This window comes from Schizosaccharomyces osmophilus, chromosome 2 (assembly GCF_027921745.1).
Source record: "Schizosaccharomyces osmophilus chromosome 2, complete sequence".
NCBI lineage: Eukaryota > Fungi > Ascomycota > Schizosaccharomycetes > Schizosaccharomycetales > Schizosaccharomycetaceae > Schizosaccharomyces > Schizosaccharomyces osmophilus.
This window is the reverse complement of record NC_079239.1, coordinates 90995-110111: the sequence shown is the minus strand read 5'-3', so window position 1 is coordinate 110111 and position 19117 is coordinate 90995. Positions and strand designations below refer to the sequence as shown.

The following is a 19117-nucleotide window of genomic DNA, read 5'->3' as shown; positions in this document are numbered from 1 at the left end:
AAAATCTGCTAAATAGTAATACGATACCAAGAGAAGCATTCCTTTAAACACCGAATAAAACAACGCAAGCATTCGTACCTCAAACAGGTATGGTAGTCTTTTTTTTACATTAATATCAGTTTGCGGCAGCGGTAGGAAAAGATCTTTTGTCTATGGCACTAGAAACACTTCCTAGAGCAACATCACCATGAGCATCGTACCAAGCAGAGCCATTAAGGCCGTCAATAAAAGGTGAACGAAAGCAATGTACAATTTTTCCTGAACAGTGTGTCAATTGAAAAGAAAACAATCGTCTGGCAGAAGAAAAATCAACCAGATTCAAAAAGTAAAATGGTAGATTCGCCTAAAGATATGGTTAAGTCGGATGAATAGAGTGGAATTTTGAGCTTGCGATTGGAAATATTTAGGGGACGAATTAACAATTACGTTTATATAAATCGCCAGTATTTTTGGCTACGACTTTAGAACGACCTTAGAAAAAAAAATAAAAATTATATCCCAATATTTCTCTTTAGGAAGGCTTGCAATATTGCCATTTTGTTTGGTGGTCTATGATATAGAGCTTCATATATACATCATTGAGTTATATTTTCTATATGATAAATTGCCTAAAAATCTTCCAACTGCTCCTATCTGGTTAAATGCCTTTTCCTAGATTTCGCATTCTCGTTAGAGTTACAACATAAAAAGCTGTTTTATTTTAGCTTTTCAGGTGAATGTTTGTCTATTCAAGCAAGCCACACTAGACTGACTGTCGTGATTCAAGAAATGAAATTAGAAGTAGACATAAAAAAACATTGCATAAGCAAAAGATTTAAACGAAGACAATTGATTAATATCATATCAAACTGATCCTACTTATCCTCATGTCTCTCGAGTAGTGGCATCATTTATGTGCTATTAGCAAATACCCCCATAGTGAAAAGTGTGCATAAGTTTCCACTTTTTTCGTACGATGTCTTGCACAAAAGATGGGTAGCACTTGAGTCCGTTGTTGTGGACTTTCAGGCCATATCTCAAAACTGGATACTAATACAAAATGCCCTTAGCGCTCTCTACTGTCACACCCGGGCAAAAATGCCAGCTCCCACTGATCACCGCAGGTAAATATCTCTGGTCCTCGTTCTTACTGAAGACAACAATGGTCGGTATTCAGGGTGCTGTAGGCTTTTTTCTCTTATTTTTTTCCCTTTTTTCATTTCTTATTATCTATACAAACAAACGGTTCATTCCAAATTATCATTACTGAGTTTCCTACTGTAACGCTTCTTGGATAACTGCTGCTCATTGTGCATATAAGACTTGATGAAACAAATAGGCGACAAATCGGTTAGACAAGCTTGACCAGCAATTGTAATAACCTCCCCCTTATTGTTTAAACGAAACACTATACTTTGATGGTGCTCAAAATCGATGTTTAAAAATGCTTGGCATTAGCGTATACTCTTTCATCGTTGGTAATGGCATGCCTGCTGCCGTTGTTAAAGCAGCGAGAAAGATTGTTTGTTTATTCATTTGTAAAGTATTTGTAAAATATAAAGGAAATCCTTCAAATCCCCAAATACAATTGCGTTTGCTGTTTTGAAAATCAAATTGACTAATGGCTGTTACAGCGTTATGCTTTTCATGCATTCAGAAAATAAACAAGCTAAAAAAAATGTGTCTAGGTACTTTTATTCAATTATTTCGTTGAGCACAAATGCAGTGTCAGTGGCATCGCAAGGTATGCGACCATTACCTGAGTCTCCCAAAAGAGGACTGAGAGTAGATGAAATTTTAGTATCCACCAAATTTGCTGTTGCACACATGTCCAGCACTGCTTTGTATTTACTGCCGCTTTTTAAAATGCAGGTTTCATTTCCTTTCTTGTCTACAACACAAAACCTGCTTCTAGTAACGCAGAATTCATCAAGAGTACAGTCGTTATTGTCATACCGAGTGGCACCCCGGTTGCTGAGCTCAACTGAGTTTCGCCAAGAAGCAAAGCGCTATCGCTGGGATTTCGGCGAAATTAACTGATACCGTTGCGGGAGTTATTATATTTTTATTAAAGAAGATCAAGAAACGCATTCATCCCCTCTAATCTCTGCGTGAGATACCCATAATTCTTCTCAATGCAACTTTGAAAGCTATTATACAAGGTTAGAAAAGAAATTCAGCGATCTTTCATGAAAGCGTGAAAAGGTTCGGCTGTGGGTTTGCTCACATCCTTATCCGTATGGCCAAGACTGGGGTTTGAAACATCAGTGACTTCGCTACAAATAACCTTATCAAGTCCGAATTTCTTCCAACATATTCTTCTTTCGCTTATTGCTTGTTCGTTTCGTACGAATTATTAATATTTTTTACGCTGACAAATACAGTTAGTAAGCCAACACCAAAACTTTGCTAACCCAAACATATAAATTAAAGGAAAGAAAAGAAGCATCTCTCATTACTAAGAATCTCGGCAAACCTGCTAAGAAACCTTGTATTATACACTCTTTAGTAAACAATGACTGCCGGATTGGAACAAACAAATTTGTTTAAACCAATTACTGTTGGTAAACATACACTAGATCAGAGGATAGCCTTTGCTCCTACAACAAGATTCCGTGCTGCTGATGACCATACTCCAAGTGATTTGATGTTACAATATTATTCCGACAGAGCACAAGCTTCTGGTACTTTGCTCATTTCAGAAGCCACATTCATTTCGCCTCGCTCTGGATTATACCCTAATATTCCCGGTATTTGGAACGAGAAACATGTTCAAGGATGGAAGAAAATTACAGACGCAGTACATGCAAAGGGTAGTTTAATAGCAAGCCAATTTTGGTTTTTGGGTAGAGTCGGATCCCCAGAACTTTTGAAAAAACATGGTTTGGATTTGGTTTCCTCCTCTGCTCTTTATGGTAGTGAAGATTCCAAAAAGGCTGCCGAAGCTGCAGGCAATCCTGTTAGAGCCTTATCCGAAGAAGAAATCAAGAGTATCATTTATGAAGATTACAAGAACGCAGCCATCAATGCCATAAACGCTGGATTTGATTATGTCGAAATTCACAGTGCTCATGGATACATGCTTGACCAATTCTTACAACCTGTTAGCAACCAAAGAACGGACAGCTATGGTGGTTCTATTGAAAAGCGTGCAAGAATTATACTGGAAATTATCGACCTCTTGAGTGAGACCATTGGCGCCGAGAAACTTGCAATTCGATTATCGCCTTGGGCCAAATTCCAAGGAATAAAGGGTGACGAGGATTCAGTGCATCCTATCACCACTTTTAGTTATGTGGTGAATGAGCTTCAAAAGCGTGCAGATTATGGTAAACAGCTTGCTTACCTTTCTATTGTGGAACCTAGAATTAGTGGAGGCAGGGATATCGTTGGCTTAATTGCGGACCTCAACATCTCTGACGTTGTTGGCTCCAACGATTTTGTTAAGTCTTTATGGAAGGGAGCTATTCTACAGACTGGTAACTATACCTATGACAGTCCTGAATTCAAGTTATTGAAGTCTGATGTTAATGGCGACAATCGTACTATGATTGGTTTCTCAAGATATTTTATTTCCAACCCGGATTTGGTTGAAAGACTGAAGAAGGGTCATGAGCTTACTCCTTATGTTCGTTCTTTATTTTATGCTACTCATAATTACGGTTACAATACATTCCCTAATTATGGCAAAGAATTGCAGTATGACCCTCAAGCTGAAGAAAAGAGACGCCCTGTTTCTTTAGTTTAGATTTTCGCTACAAGCTTTGATATTTTAGGTTGCTTAATGCCGTTTTTGGAAAAGAGAAATGTATTCGGTTTGCTTACATTATTTTTTAATTAATGATGATTTCGTTATTTTGTTTGTTTTACATAGATAGAAATGTATATTCGTTTATTTTCAATGCATAAATTCCAGAAAAGGCGAGTGTTTTTGTAAGAAATGCTAAAAGTTGGTTCGGTATTTTGATCAGTAAAATAGACATTGCTATCTTTCCTAAAAATCTGTTTTGGCATAAATGTATAGGGCCAAAGCATTCTTCCAATGTACATGTAGCTGTGATCGGTGCCTATGTTACGGCGTTCAAGATGGAAATCCTACGGTATGTTTTAGTATCACTAGGCTGTTACTATTCAAAGAACTCCTTAGATGGTTTTAAAATACTAGGTTAAAAATACTTAACTTGACCACGAAACCACCACTCTATCCTACTCACTTTTTCACATTATTTAGAGTATTAGTAGTTTGCCGTGACATGTTCCTATATGATCGGTACGAAAGAATGAATGCCATCAGAAATCGATTGTTACTCTACAAGTAACGGGTACAAAGAGATGATCAGTAGGAACGGAATTTGCAAGTCTGTTTAAACATTTATGGAACCAAAAAGTTTATTTTCATTCGTCGTATTCATTCCTCTTTTCTTTTCTTTTCTTGTACTAAGCATAACAGGTTGGAATTCCTCTAGGTCCTCACCGACCATCAGAGCCAGGAATCACAGGAAGCTCCAAAGGAACAGAGTACAATCCTTTGATGATGACCAAGTCTATGTAGTTGAGAGAAGCCGCTTTCATTCTTACTTGAACCTCGTTGGGTTTAAGAGCTAATTTGGTTGGCTTCATGAAGCTTCAATTGGCCAAAGCCGCACTTAGTGTCATTCACAATATATTGCAATGCCATTGTGATTAATGCAAAGAATACAAACTAACAAGTCAAACTTTAATAAACTTCAGTTTGTGATTTTCACTATTCTATATGCAAATCTTAAAGACTTATATTCCTAGAAATTTACTCTCTTTATACACAAAGCTTTATTTCTTTTGAAGCTTTGTAAATTTGCATACTTCTAACCGTTTACATAACCATGTATCAAAGTTCGCTTGCACCACCTAATTTTGTATCAGTTTCACTTCCATGATGGATGCAAGTGACTAAGCACCTAGTGAATCATTGAATGAAAAGAAGGAAACGGAAAAGGAGTGAAAAACTAGGAATGAATGCGACCTTACAGTAAAAATATAAAACGACTAATAATAGATGAAAAAAGAAATTAAAAAGGAATGACTCACTCTAATTCTATTCTATTCTATTAGTTCTATCTTTAATTATGAAAAAATCGACATTATCAATCCAAAAGCTAAGCAAATGCACAGCGGCCCATATTTCATGCGAACAGAGGTAGATGAAGAGATACAATCTATGCCAGAATCGACATAATTTATGGATGACTCCAACTCAATTTGGGTCACTGCTTGCCCATTAGAAATCGCCTTGAACTTTGGGGGGATAAAAGACAGACTCGTCTGTCTTGCAGTATTTTGTCGCTGTGCGTCAAAATAAGCTACAAATTTTTCTTTATTTTCAAAGTGTCTATTTTTAATAGAATACTCTCGACCACATCTCTGTTTATCTCTGGTTAAGGCCCCACTCAAGTAATCAAACATACACGTTTGATTACCGTCACAAGAATACAAATAGATTCTATATATTGCATACGGATCGTGTTTAGGTTTTTCGAGGCTTTCATTAACATATGCATACGTGGTTTGTGGGGTAATTATATAGTAACTCTCGGTGTACACGACGTGAAACCCATTGTCCACATCGAGTACATGGGAAGAATCATTCATGGAAACATCTACGTTGTTTATACTGCTTGATATACTAAAGCATTTTGGAGAATCTCCCGAATAGCATGTCCTTTTGTCGTATCCTGTGTACACACAGGTGACACTGGTATTATCCGCAGGAACCGTCAAAAACGAGCTGACATTATTCATACTCGAATAGACTCCTTGTCCGTCAATAGGAGGAGGACTTTGAAGGAACGAGAGGTTACCATGGCAGTTGAAATCGTATGGAAAAGCTTGGATATAAAATGGGTAATTAGCACTCCTTGCACTGGCATTCTTATTGATTGCTAAAGACAATGGATCATATACTGTCGCATTTATTGCATACGAAAAGCATACTGCGAAGGCCAAAATGCAAATCGAGAGTAGCATTTTCTACAAAAAGTAGCTGCACAAAAATTGCAGTAGAAAAGATAGTTGTACCAAGAAAGAGGGCAAAAGATGAATCTTCCTTTGTTGATTACAGTTATTGTTTTCGTTTCTTTACCACTTTGTATTATTTGACATTAAAATTGCATGCGAAGCGAAACGAACATGTAGTTTCGCTCTTAATAGTAGTCACACCAAGATTGGCCAACATTTCGCTTTCGCATTCGAAGAACACTCGGTCAAAATCACTGTAATATCAAATATCTATTTCATTCGTGTTGGTGTTTTAGCTGTAAAATTTGTACAAGCAGGTTGTTTGAGCAGGAATCCCAAGGTTTCATCCTTTCAAAGCAAGTTCCATTTCAAATACTTTCATGTGGTGACAAATCATTGGGATGAGTTGAGCTTTGTCTTTTCGATATAAGATGGCAGCTTGCAGTAAGATTCAATTTTAACCTCAAGGAAGAACGGGTTTTGCCGAGTACACGATAAATCCTGTAGTCATTTTTGTTTTATTTTATTTTTCATTCTTAATTATATCACGCACTTGTCATGTAATAAGCCAAAGAAGTACATCAAGCTGACAGAAAACTTTAAGATTGTCAAATACAAGTGCTTTACCAAGTATATGTCTACGGCCACACCTAGGCGAAAACACCAGTTCCCGTCCGATCACTGCAGTTAAGCGTCTGAGGGTCTCGTTAGTACTATGGTTGGAGACAACATGGGAATCCGGGATGCTGTAGGCTTTTTGTTCTCGTCTTTCTGTTAATATTTCATCTATTTTTTTGACTTGTTTAACGTAAATTCATGCTTGGTAATGCTCGTTCAATTTTTCTGTCAAAATTGCACCATAATAGGAAACAAAAAAGGATTACGAGATGTGAATGTAGTAAAATTACAATTCTCTGGTATAATATTCAACGAAAAAATTTCGCAAACCACTATGAAAGGCGGAACTGAAAGGATTATTACTCCAAATAACTACAACTTAGTTTTGCTTTTTAGCGCATTTAGAATTACAAGTCAAATTCAAGCAATCGGCAAAGAATGAAGAAAATTTTTTGCTCCTGCAAGAAATTTCGTATCGCTTAAGCAGTGCCGAGTCATGGAAAAGGTAACAATCTGCATAACTTCGGATTTGTTTACATTACTATAAACAAACCAATTTTATAGCACTTTTATTCACTGATTTTTGAACATATGTTAAGCCTATAATATACCTTTTTTTTTTTTTTTTATTAGTCGAACTACGTAGTTATAAAACTCACTTACGAATATGAAAAGCATTAAATAAAATCGATAATTTATTGGCTTTGTGATTTTGAACAGACCATGATGCCCCTTGCTGCGAGAACAATTAGAGAAGATACTATAATTCCTTAGCAAATCGTAAACAATTGAGTATGAGCAATTATAAAATATGTACAAGTAAGAGCTCTTTGAGCTACGCTTTATAGTGAATATCACAAATCCCTGGAACAGTACTGTTTCTTGAGACTCTACGTAAAAGAAAACGCGTGTCGCAAAGGTTTGTTTATGTGACATCTTCACTTTGGCTTCCAACTACATAATCTATGTAGCAAAAAGGTAGTTTGTTATTTGCTATGATATATAATATTCATAGAGACTCATTAAGCATTAGCTGCTTTGGTGGTTTAGTGGTATAATGCTTCGTTGCCATCGAAGCGACCCGGGTTCGATTCCCGGCCGAAGCATAATCTTTATTTATGGAACATTTTTGTTTAGTACACCATTCTAGGTCATAATCATCGCAAAATAAATAGATAACTATTTCAAATAAATAGTCTAAGATATTAGAGTAAATGGCATAATTATAGTTTTCTAAATCGAAATTATTGCACCTCTCTTCCAATTAACAAAAGTCGTTTCGTCGGCATCAATACGTGGTTATTGCCCCATACTAAAAGTTTCTCAAGTGTAGGCTTATTTTCCTCAAACTCACAAACAAGTTTGTCATTCATATCACGAATCCAGCTAACGTCCAATGTTTGTAACCTGGGAAGAGGAAACGTTGCTAGATATTGAAGAGAATTCGACGTGACATAAGCTAATCCATTCAAATCCAAACTGGAAAGCGAATGCCCCGAATTTACCAAAACAGCACGAACAGTTCGATCACCGAGTCCTAAACATCTTCTTAAAGATAATGTTTCCAATCCGGACTGTACGTTCCAACTGCCAAACATTGAAGCCGCTTCATCATCCGTCAATTCAGATAAACCACTTAAATCCAGATTACGAAGACGACCACAGCAGGGTCCTATACCTTGTCGTAACACTTCATCTGTTAATTTGGAACAGCCTGCTAAACTAAGGGTTTGAAGGCCACTGCCAATTTGGTTTAAAACATCTAATACACTTCCATCAGTAACGGTCTCACCAGGTGACTCAATACGCAGGGTCGTGAGGTTCTTACACCCAGACAATAAGCGGACACATTCATCATCCATATAAAAAATCCGTGATAAAGTCAGAGTCGTGAGATTCGGACAATAATCAGCAATTGCATTTATAACAGAAGAGCGAACTTTTGCGGTATCTGTAATTTCTAGTCTTGTCAACTGGGGACCGCGTTTCTTAAAGAAAGATATCCATGTATCGGTAGATACAAGGAAGGCACCATTGATAGTAAGGTCCTTTAGTTCGGTCAATTTTTCAGAATATAAATCAAGGACTCCATCTTTCATTTGTCCACAAAAAGTCAAATGTAGGGTATGTAAACGAGGACAATACTGAACAATTTGCAACAAAGCTTCAGCCGTTAATCTGGAGCAATCGTACAGCCTTAGTTCCGTTTGGTCTCCAGTCAAAAATAGTTGCACTGTTGTATCATCCAAAGATCTGTTTTTGGATATTATCTGGCTTATTTTGTCCATGTTGATTTGTCCTATATCTCCCAAAGCTTCGATATCATGAATATATTCAGCAATGATGCAAATACATAAATCTTGAAGCTTGGGAACATTCAGTTCTTCATCCATGGTAGCTGCTGCAGCCTTTTTTCTTGTCATGGCACGTCGCTTTCGAGTGTGAATTTCAGGAACCTGCTGTTCTTCAGCACCACGACTACAAGGATAACAAAGCCATCCGTTTTCTTTCTCACTGTATTTACTGTAAGGCGTAATCGTAAATCGACATTGGCAGTGAACACAAAAGTCTAATTTACCTGCACTTTCACGCGACTTATAGGAAAATCCAGCACGACGAAAACCAGAATTTACGTTGTAGTCACTATCGTCATCATTGTTATCTTCTTCTAAAGGTTTTTTCTTCTTTTTTACGCTTCTACCTCGAGACCTGGGTGGCCTCTGAAGTTGAACGGTTGTTGTCTCAATGAGAGGCGTTTCTTCGGGAAATGGTGTTTCTACGGCTTCATTTATCGGCGTAATAGAATCTTGGTCAGTCTGTTCAGTTGTAGATTCTGGACTTGGAGGACGTGCTCTACCCAAGGCAGATGTATTGATCCCTTGAGACTGTAGGCTCGTTAGTTATGGCTATAGAGAAGTACATACCCTTAAAAATTCAGTTAATGCTGAATTGGGTCCTCTTACTCGACTTCCTCTAGACATTCGTGTTTATATTTTGAATTTGGAAGAGGGTAACTCTGACCCTTTAATGAAACTCAGTACGCGTGGCGAACTTACCCAGAGCGAACTACAAATGGACGTTCTGACCGAAAAATTAAATAGATCGAGAGAAATTCTTGATGAAAATGGCCTAAATAAGACAATTGGTTCTTTAGAAAATCAGAATACCCGCAATTTGTATCCTTTCAGCGGTCCTAATGCCGTAAATGAAAATGACAAAACATTAAATCAACAGGATTTGCCCGGAAAGGGAAATCAAACATTCGTTTCCGTACTTTTAGAAAAAAGAGAGAACCAAAGAAACAACGAAGACATAGACGCGAATTCATCGTCACCCATCGCCGATATAATCGCCGCAAGCGATACAGAAGATGACGAGCCAATTCATTCGCTAATTTCAAATAGTGAAGCGTCTGAAGCAATAAAAAAAACAACAAATGCTTTTGAGGAACAGACTCAGCTTTTTCACGGCAATGATACACAGAGACCTGGTATAAGACAATTGGATACCCAAAGTCAAAGCGAGCCGCAAAACGATAACGAGTTAGGCGTTAATCCATCACTACCTAAAACGGTTTCTATAGACATAAAAGATGATGCAGCCAAACTCGATATCAATGAGGATTTACAAAGTTTAGAGGGTCATGAGAGGAAAAGGAAATTACATGCACACCCATCTAGCGTTAAACCGAATGAGGGGCGCGTATTAAGGTCAAGAAAATCCCAGTCTAGTCTACCTTCGTCAACAGCGACCTTCTCGCCCGAATATTCAGATGAGCCTGAAGGATCTCCAAAGTCCGATTCTGAATATGCTGACGAAGGTGATGCAATTGCTAGTGTAATTAACTTAAATGACAGTGACGAGGAAAAGGGTATTGTAAAGGATGACTCTTCTACTGAAACAGATGAGGACATTATTCCTCTCGTCAGCGTTAAGCGGAAAGGGAAAGGGAAAGGACGATCAACTTCTCGAGGGTCTTCTTCTCCTTTTACCACTTCAACTAATACCTTCAAAAATCCTGCAACTCGGATACCACCATATGAACGGACCCATCATCGGTTAGTTCGAAATCACCCTGAACTGGACAATGTGTGGGATGCTCTCGAGCGTGATTCCCCCCAACAAGTACAACAAGTAGAGCAACCGAAAGAGTTAGTATTGAGTTTACTACCGTTTCAGCGAGAAGGTGTATACTGGCTCCGACATCAGGAAGAATCTTCTTTTGGAGGAGGAATTTTGGCAGATGAAATGGGAATGGGTAAAACGATTCAAACAATTGGTCTTTTACTTGCTACACCTCGTGGGGAACCTACCTTGGTGGTAGCTCCTGTGGTTGCTATCATGCAATGGAAAGAAGAGATTGATGTTCATACTAATAAAGCCTTAAGCACGTATTTGTATTATGGTCAATCTAGGAATATTTCTCCTCAGGATTTGTCAAAATATGACGTTGTTTTGACTAGTTACAATGTCATTGAATCCGCTTATAGAAAAGAACGTTCGGGTTTTCGCCGTAAAGGAGGACTTGTTAAAGAGAAATCTTTGCTTCATAATTTGGAGTTTTACAGGATCATTTTAGATGAGGCTCACGGTATAAAATCCAGGACTTGCAATACTGCGAGGGCGGTATGCACCCTTAAAACGAAGAGACGAATTTGCCTTTCGGGCACTCCTTTGCAAAACCGAATTGGCGAGTTATTTTCATTGCTTCGATTCTTACGTGCTGATCCGTTTGCTTTTTATTATTGTTTGCAGTGTGATTGCAAGTCTCTTCAGTGGCAGTTTTCGGATAGAAGCAATTGCGACCATTGTGGTCATAAACCAATGAGTCACACTTGTTATTTTAATGCAGAGATGTTGAAGCCTATACAAAAATTTGGGAGTGAAGGACCTGGAAGAGCTGGATTTGCAAAAGTTCATCGACTTTTAAACAACATTATGCTTCGACGAACCAAGTTAGAGAGGGCTGATGATTTAGGTCTACCTCCCCGCGTCGTAGAAGTGCGACGTGATTTATTTAATGAAGAGGAAGAAGATGTTTATCAATCTCTTTACATGGACTCCAAAAGGAAGTTTAACACTTACCTTGCACAAGGTGTCGTTTTAAACAACTATGCAAACATTTTCCAGTTGATTACTAGGATGCGCCAGATGGCAGATCATCCCGACTTGGTGTTAGCGAGTAAGAGAAAGACAGTGGACGTTGATACGCAAGAGAACATAGTGTGTAGAATATGTGATGAAGTCGCACAAGATGCTATTGAGTCTAGATGCCATCATACGTTTTGTCGGCTTTGTATCTCTGAACTTTTGAATTCCGCGGGTGAATCCGAAGAAGTTGCATGTCCCGCATGTTTTATTCCGTTAAGCATAGATCTAAGTGCACCTTCTATGGAAGAATTCTCAGAAGAGAAGTTTAAGAATGCATCAATTCTCAATCGTATTGACATGAATAATTGGCGTTCTTCCACAAAAATCGAAGCTTTGGTAGAGGAATTATACCTATTAAGAAGAAAAGATAGGACCATAAAGTCCATCGTATTTTCTCAGTTTACTTCCATGTTAGATCTGATTCACTGGCGGCTTAGAAAAGCTGGGTTTAACTGCGTGAAGTTAGACGGTGGTATGACTCCAAAAGCACGAGCAGCAACAATTGAAGCCTTTAGTAAAGATATAAACATCAGCATATTTCTTGTTTCTCTGAAAGCCGGTGGTGTTGCTTTGAACCTTACGGAAGCTTCTCAAGTGTTTATGATGGACCCATGGTGGAATGGAGCCGTTCAATGGCAAGCCATGGACCGAATCCATCGAATTGGACAAAAGCGACCAATTCGTGTCACTACTCTTTGCATTGAGAATTCGATTGAGAGTAAGATCATCGAACTTCAGGATAAGAAGGCACAGATGATCCATGCTACAATAGATCAAGATGAAAAGGCTCTAAACCAGCTCTCGGTAGATGATATGCAGTTTTTGTTTTCCAATTAAAGCTGAAAACTGTACGAAAAATTTAGTTCCTCGCATCATATTTATATTGTTGTAATGATGAACTTGATTTTTTAACATGTCTGCTCATGCTTGATGTTTGCAAGTCCTTCCTTTGTTACACGGACTTTAAATTTTTGAAATAAGTTTATTTTTATCTTATTTACCATATTTGTTTTGTTTTTATTCTTTTCTTTTTACATGCAGTTTAAAGATAGGATTTGGTTTCAGTTAGATTGTGCTATTTATTAATTAATTTATTTAGATGTTAATAGTTAATAATTTTCTTCATATCTAATACTATTCAACTAATATATTTAAGCTAATTCAAACTGAAATGATACTACCAACTCTACTCTGTTGTCACATTTACTCGATACTAAAGTCTCCCGGTATCGGCACCTAAGGTATCTGACATCAAAACAAAAAATAAATCCCTTTTGCTTGATAAAAAGTCAGCACTATTGTTTCGGCGTGTGAAACTATTACTTGGATAAATCCACCCGATTTGCACGACTACGAAAGAATCTTTTCATGGCATGAATGAAGATTTTCCATCAATAAAACGACAAAGAACTTTAAATAAATGGAACAATGAACTCTTACCGAAAACGGACTTGGAGGATGAAACGATTTATGAAAATTTAGAGGATGGATTTGAGCTTTATGATCCTTTTGACCAAGTACAAGTTCCCCGTAGTCGGGTCTCACAACCTATTAAAGCGAAGATAGAAAAGAAAGAACCCGAAAATTTTGATGAAGATGAGGAATTAAGGTTGTGTTTAAGTTCTGGTTTATACTATCCAAAGTCTCGTCCATATTTGAGCAAAAAGGCAAGAGAGCATATTGATCTTTTATATAATACGCCGAAAAATTTTTTAGAGTCTACAATCCTTCATGTTGATTTCACCCCTCAAGAATGTCAAATCCTTCAGAAGGCCAAAAGGAAATATGGGCCTGTTAACACTGTTCGGTTCCATGATGCTTTTCCAATTTATATTTCTCCAAAAATACCTGGAAGAACCTACAAAGATTGTCAGAAATTTGAGGCCGATTATCCAAGCCTGATCCCTGTTGCAGATTATGGAGCCTTGCAGTTGAAGAAACAAGAACGAGCTTGTTATCTTCCGAAATATTTTGAAAAATTGTTCGATGCGAAAGTATCACACTTCCATCGGGGAAATTGTATCAACCTCATGCAGAGTGAGACCATTCTGTTTATGACACCTTGGAAGTACTTTAACGAAACAAGTGGTGATACAGTGTGCGTTGATTTTAATCCTTTATTTGGAAAGTTTGCTTTTGGAAGTACAGCTCAGGACGGTGCGTACAATAGAGTTGGCAATTTATGGCTGGGTGATCTTCAGGTGGATACCGTTCAAGCCTTAGCGGGTCATTACAAAACTAATGAGTATGGAGAGAATGAGTTTTCAACCATCTCTGATCTTTGCTTTTCTCAGAATGGACAATTTTTATATACTGGTGCTTTTGATAATACTGTGAAGGTTTGGGACATGGCGGGAACCCTCTGTGGAATTTCTAATGAACCCAATGATCGAATTCATAAGCTCTCTTTATCTAAAGATGATGTGCTTGCTGTGGCATGCAAAAACGGTCTTGGTTATATGCTTCCAATAGACAAAAACTCGGGCAGTATACTTTCTTCTCAAAAACTAATATATCCTAACGCACTGAAGAAAAAATTTTCCGCATCGTTGATTGAATACTCTTCTTCTTCTTCAGATAATGATTCCTCTTCTCGTGTCGTTGTAGGATACGACAGTTTTCATTTATCTGACTCGCGTGGATGTCTTGCCTTATTTGACTCTACTAATGGTAACTTCATCCAAAGGTTTAATACGGCTGATGAAGCATTTACTTCCCTTTATATGCATCCGTCAAACATTGGATTTGTAGCCAGTAGTAATAACTCTCACAAAGGAAAAGTTTATTACATTGATACAAGGATTTACCAACCTGCCATTGTGTTTAATACCTTACAAAGAGATATTAATCATGCTACAATTAGCAATTCTGGGTTCCTTGTTTCATCTAGCGGAACTGACAATCAAACTTTTGTTTGGGATTCTCGCAAACCCAATAAGGTCTTGAATGTTTTGAAACATGGGCAAACAAAAATGATTCATTTTGATGATGCAAATCAGGAAGAAGTAGATGCAGGTGTTACTATGGCCCAGTGGGTTCCGAATGGAAGCCTATTTGTTACTGGCGGCAGTGACGGCATTGTAAAAGTTTGGGATCTTCGATTAAATGAGCCATTCATACGAAACTTTGCTGAGCTGGACTTTGCGATCACTCACGGAGTCTTTAGTCCGGATACAACCAAACTTTCAGTCTGCTGTAACGGAGGCGATGTATATATGTATAATATAGGAAACGATAATCATAACGAATTTGGGGGGTTTACATTTAAAGAGCACAACATTATTTGATAATACTCAATCTTGTTGAGTATAATTTGTACATACTAGAGATGGCGTACAAGATCTTTCTTTTAACGGAAATGGAAAGCTAACTTACATAATTTGCTACTTTCGTTCCTGCAAATGCTAAAATTTAGACTTAATGGTATATATATTTAATTTCACGAGTTTGTAGTAAAGATGACATAGATTTCCATGAGATAATCATGTTTTATTCGATACCTTTCAATGGGAGAAAACCACAACATAGCAGTCGTATAAAAGAAAGTAATTCCAAGGTTTGCTAAATATTTTCTTCAAATAAGAAAACTTTGGAATTTAAAGAATTATCAGGTACTTTTTGAGCTATACTGGAATGCTGTTCAATTTAAATAGTAAAAGAACAAGAAGATTAAAGAAACCTTTAAAGCTCATCATAGTAAGGCAAGTGATTAAGTTTGCCAACTGCAACGGTGCTAGCAGGACGAGATAATAAAGTGGAAGCAGTCTTGGCGACGGACTCAGGTGTGACAGCATCTAAAGCAGAAATGAAAGGCTCAGGTTGATAATTTGTAGCAAAGAGAGAAGTGGTAGAAACGGGGTTCAAAACACTAGGTTCGTAAGAGCTAAGGTACTTGGTCTTGGCATCCGCAACGGCAGCCTTAATGGTTTCTACAGGAATAGAAGAGGTCAAGGACTTAAGGGCTTGAACGGATTCGGAAGCAGTAGCCTTGATAGACTTAGGGCAAGTACCAGAAACTACAATGGACAAAAGGCTAGCGTCAGTGTAAGGATGCAAGTTGGCGGCAGCAGTGGCCTTGAATTCAGAGGCCTTCTCAGAAGCTTTAGCAAGTAAAGAGTTTCCGTGAGACCACTTGACAGAGGGGCGTCCACCGAGGATAGAGGACAAAACGTAAAGCTCAGCCGAAGGAGCAGTATTGGTGGGGAAACCAAGTAAGAAGTGGTTCATTGGCTTGCTAGAGTAGATGCGAGATTCTCCAGATGCAACCTTAGTAGGAGCAGTAGGAAGAGGGTTCCCGTCACGAACTACTGAGAAATACTTTGCAACTGTATCAGCAGCCTTTTGGACATCAGGACCGGAAGAAACAACCGAAAAGTTAGACTTTACGTAGGCAGCCTTAGCATAATCAGTAATTTGGGAAATAGAAGCATTAGCTCCCAGTGGTAGATAAGGCAAGTCACCGAGACCGCGATGGAAAGCCTTTTCGTGAAGTTTGGCCATGGCAACGTTCATGGGGTTGCCCTTCCATAAAGAGCTTTCCAACTTAGCGGCGGGCAAAACTTCTTCTTTATACTGGAAGCCAAGATATTGAGAAGCATCAACAACTTCGGCGAGTAAACGAGCGTAATACTCCATATATTCGTTTAAAAAGCGTGCAGTCAAAATAATGTGCTCAGGAGTCAATTGGGTGGAAAGCTGACCTCCCAAAAGTTCTGATTCACGAGTAATGCGCAATGCAGAGCGATCTTCAGTGTTTTTAAAGGCAAACTTTTCCAACAAGTGAGCGACACCAGCATCAGGTTGATAACGGCTACCAGCACGGACCACAACGGACAAGGACCCAGTGGGACTAGCTGTTTCTCTACCAGCGAACGAAATACCTTGTAATTTTTGAGGGACATACGAGACTCCGTGAATGCCTCGATTTTGAGAGATCTTCTTCAAGTTTTTTGTTAATGATCTCATATTATTCATTGGCATCCTGAAACTTCAGCTTTCTTATTGTTTTGTGAGTGTTTGCTGTGAATGACAGAGTTGGGAGTTGGTGACTTTGATATCCGTATGGGATGGCTTACTACTACTCATAAAGCTACTGCTTAGATTAACAATTTCCATATAATTTATTTAATTTTAAATTTATTTAGTTACTTCTTACTTTTTTTATTTTCAAAAGATTGTCTTTTCTACTGTTAGTACCGTTGGCCATTCATTTTGCAAAATTGTGAGAAAACCACAAGTATCAGTAGTCAAAGAAGTAAACTAACACCTTTACAATGTAGGATGAGTCAAATATGCATTTGTTTACTCTATAAGTAATTGTTCAAAATGACTTCGATCTCCGCTGAGTCGACAAATGTAGATTGTTCGACGCATATAGTAAATTGTAACTATTTGGTAACAGCAAAAAAATGTTCTTTAATGGATCTTTTAAGCACCGCTTCTAGATTGGGCATGGTAAGTAGAATTCAACCTGTTCTCGAACACCGTACGATAATTCATTTAATTTGCTTGGCATAAAGATTTCACATTCAATTTCTTATTATAATGGGAATCACTTTACCTGGTAAATTATTGATTCGGTAAATAGATGATCGAGCGTCTTGGCGATCGGAAATATACATCTGTCAAAGTCATAAAAAGAAGACATATTTTGAAGATAATTCCGATAATCGTAGACAATTCCTTGACTTTTATGAAAAAGAATCGTCCAATGAAATAGTGGTTCATATGATTTTTTGACCTATACCGATCAACCGTTTGAGCCGACAAGAAATTTAAAGAGAATTCCGTCAATTCCCTTTTAGATTAGTATTTGTAATTCCCTTTTTCTTTACGTCTCCCTTTCCGCGCTTTCTGGGTTGCTCAAGAAACAATTTTTCATTCATACATACATCAGAAAATCGAACGTAACTAACGACACCATAATCAACAACAGCAAAAATAACACTCCTAACTCCCTCCTTTAGTCTTTGCATCATATGCCTCGACGGGTTCTCTTGAATAGGGACTATGCCGAAGAGACGGTTTAGCTGCATACATGTCGGAACGACTGTACTTTGAGCATCAACAACACATATTCTAAAATCTGGCTCTTTCAAGGCTGACTTCTTGAAAATTTCGGACGGTTTATATACATCATAAGTTAGTTGAAAAGGAGCTACGAATTCTTCATCAAGAGTATGTGGCCTCGGAAAGTACCCAGGGACAATTTGGATATCTTCATATACTTGTTTAAAGTCTCTGTAAGTTCTTTTTGGTAAAAAACCGTAACCTTTGCTGCTCTTTGGCGACCAAAGTTTTATAAAGCTCAAATAATGGAAAGCAGACAATACTTTCTTCATTCCAACACTCCATAACCCAATCCTTGCATTATCTGTAGAGTTGGATAAATTATCGTAGTTTCTTTGTACTTGTTTGGATCGCACAACCGAAAATCCACATCTTCGCAGGTGAGCGTATACAAGATAACTTTCTAAAGAGCCACAAAACGGTATAGTTGCTGCATAGAGAGACTGTAGACTCATAGGGACACCATTTGGTGCCCAGCATTCCATTGATCCTCGTTCTACCAAATATAATGTTTCTTCCGGGAGAAGCCACACACGATTTTTTGAATCACCTTGGCCCATTGTTTTAAAAAAAGGTCCGTGCACTTTCTCTACGCAAGCCATCTTCTTCTCCCAATTCCATACTCCTATAATAACATGCTTGCTTGAACGACTAGTTAGCTAACGCTTCTCCAATCAAAGCGTCGTGATATTGTAACTTACAAAGAAATAAGTCTTTCCACTGACAATGCATCGTACATAGCCTTACGGCTAAGCTCTAAAACTCCCTCTTGTTTCAGTGTTCCATCTGGCTCAAAATCTTTTTCTCCTCTTTTAGGAATTGTGTAATTGCCTTGGTCTCTAGATTAATGTTAGAAAATTAAATTAAAGAAATGAAGAGTTCTTTGAAAGGTTTTGATCGCCATTGCGTACACTTTTACATTGGACAAGAAGCGCCAATCTTGAACATCTTCAGTAGCGTCTACAGCATCTTCAAAATTGGTGAAAGGGTTTTCGCCCTCTTGAGCATTCATGAAATGTATTTTTGTCAATATGTTCTACTGCCTTTAATGAATCCTATTTCGTTGACTTCTTTAGCGAAGTAAGTAAAGAGAAATTGTAATCGGCACCTGGTAAATGATCTAAATAGAGAAAACAAAAGATAAGAATCGAAAAATAAAATAAAAAAGAGAATGTTACTATTTATATTTTATTTCTAGTTCTCTTTGATGTATACATTACTTTTGCATATTAAAAGGATGACTATGGCAATTGAAACATTCCATAACTTGTATGAAATAAACTACACAGACCGTGAGAGCTGGTTG

The 19117-nt window shown here is 37.9% G+C and overlaps 8 protein-coding genes and 2 non-coding genes across 10 annotated transcripts; 6 read left to right on the top strand and 4 right to left on the bottom strand.

The window, feature by feature from the left end:
* Positions 1 to 1657: 1657 nt before the first annotated feature.
* On the top strand, positions 1658 to 2019 carry SOMG_02554 (uncharacterized protein; the record flags this gene model as incomplete). Its single annotated transcript, XM_056181346.1, has 2 exons — positions 1658 to 1667; positions 1706 to 2019. The coding sequence occupies 2 exons, from the start codon at positions 1658 to 1660 to the stop codon at positions 2017 to 2019; spliced, it is 324 nt and encodes a 107-aa protein (XP_056038724.1).
* Positions 2020 to 2494: 475 nt separating this feature from the next.
* Positions 2495 to 3727, top strand: SOMG_02553 (NADH-dependent flavin oxidoreductase, implicated in cellular detoxification from family member; the record flags this gene model as incomplete). Its single annotated transcript, XM_056181345.1, has 1 exon — positions 2495 to 3727. One exon carries the CDS (start codon positions 2495 to 2497, stop codon positions 3725 to 3727), a length of 1233 nt encoding a protein of 410 aa, XP_056037977.1.
* A 1355-nt stretch (positions 3728 to 5082) lies between these two features.
* SOMG_02552 (uncharacterized protein) lies at positions 5083 to 5982 on the bottom strand (the record flags this gene model as incomplete). Its single annotated transcript, XM_056181344.1, has 1 exon — positions 5083 to 5982. The coding sequence occupies one exon, from the start codon at positions 5980 to 5982 to the stop codon at positions 5083 to 5085; it is 900 nt and encodes a 299-aa protein (XP_056037978.1).
* Positions 5983 to 6613: 631 nt separating this feature from the next.
* SOMG_10060 lies at positions 6614 to 6728 on the top strand. Its single transcript, XR_008803593.1, has one exon. It is a non-coding gene; the product is annotated as a 5S ribosomal RNA (ribosomal RNA).
* Positions 6729 to 7626: 898 nt separating this feature from the next.
* Positions 7627 to 7697, top strand: SOMG_20121. Its single transcript has one exon. It is a non-coding gene; the product is annotated as a tRNA-Gly (tRNA).
* Positions 7698 to 7835: 138 nt separating this feature from the next.
* Positions 7836 to 9572, bottom strand: rhp7 (Rad7-like protein Rhp7; the record flags this gene model as incomplete). Its single annotated transcript, XM_056181343.1, has 2 exons — positions 7836 to 9476; positions 9516 to 9572. The coding sequence occupies 2 exons, from the start codon at positions 9570 to 9572 to the stop codon at positions 7836 to 7838; spliced, it is 1698 nt and encodes a 565-aa protein (XP_056038761.1).
* A 46-nt stretch (positions 9573 to 9618) lies between these two features.
* Positions 9619 to 12579, top strand: rhp16 (DNA translocase/ubiquitin protein ligase E3, ERCC4-like protein Rhp16/Rad16-like; the record flags this gene model as incomplete). The annotated part of the gene is made up of 1 exon (XM_056181342.1): positions 9619 to 12579. One exon carries the CDS (start codon positions 9619 to 9621, stop codon positions 12577 to 12579), a length of 2961 nt encoding a protein of 986 aa, XP_056038722.1.
* Positions 12580 to 13115: 536 nt separating this feature from the next.
* raf1 (CLRC ubiquitin ligase complex WD repeat subunit Raf1/Dos1) lies at positions 13116 to 15029 on the top strand (the record flags this gene model as incomplete). Its single annotated transcript, XM_056181341.1, has 1 exon — positions 13116 to 15029. The coding sequence occupies one exon, from the start codon at positions 13116 to 13118 to the stop codon at positions 15027 to 15029; it is 1914 nt and encodes a 637-aa protein (XP_056038599.1).
* Positions 15030 to 15423: 394 nt separating this feature from the next.
* Positions 15424 to 16722, bottom strand: qcr2 (ubiquinol-cytochrome-c reductase complex core protein Qcr2; the record flags this gene model as incomplete). The annotated part of the gene is made up of 1 exon (XM_056181340.1): positions 15424 to 16722. The coding sequence occupies one exon, from the start codon at positions 16720 to 16722 to the stop codon at positions 15424 to 15426; it is 1299 nt and encodes a 432-aa protein (XP_056038598.1).
* An 809-nt stretch (positions 16723 to 17531) lies between these two features.
* sen54 (tRNA-splicing endonuclease subunit Sen54) lies at positions 17532 to 18823 on the bottom strand (the record flags this gene model as incomplete). Its single annotated transcript, XM_056181339.1, has 3 exons — positions 17532 to 18453; positions 18513 to 18650; positions 18723 to 18823. The coding sequence occupies 3 exons, from the start codon at positions 18821 to 18823 to the stop codon at positions 17532 to 17534; spliced, it is 1161 nt and encodes a 386-aa protein (XP_056038594.1).
* Positions 18824 to 19117: the final 294 nt, after the last annotated feature.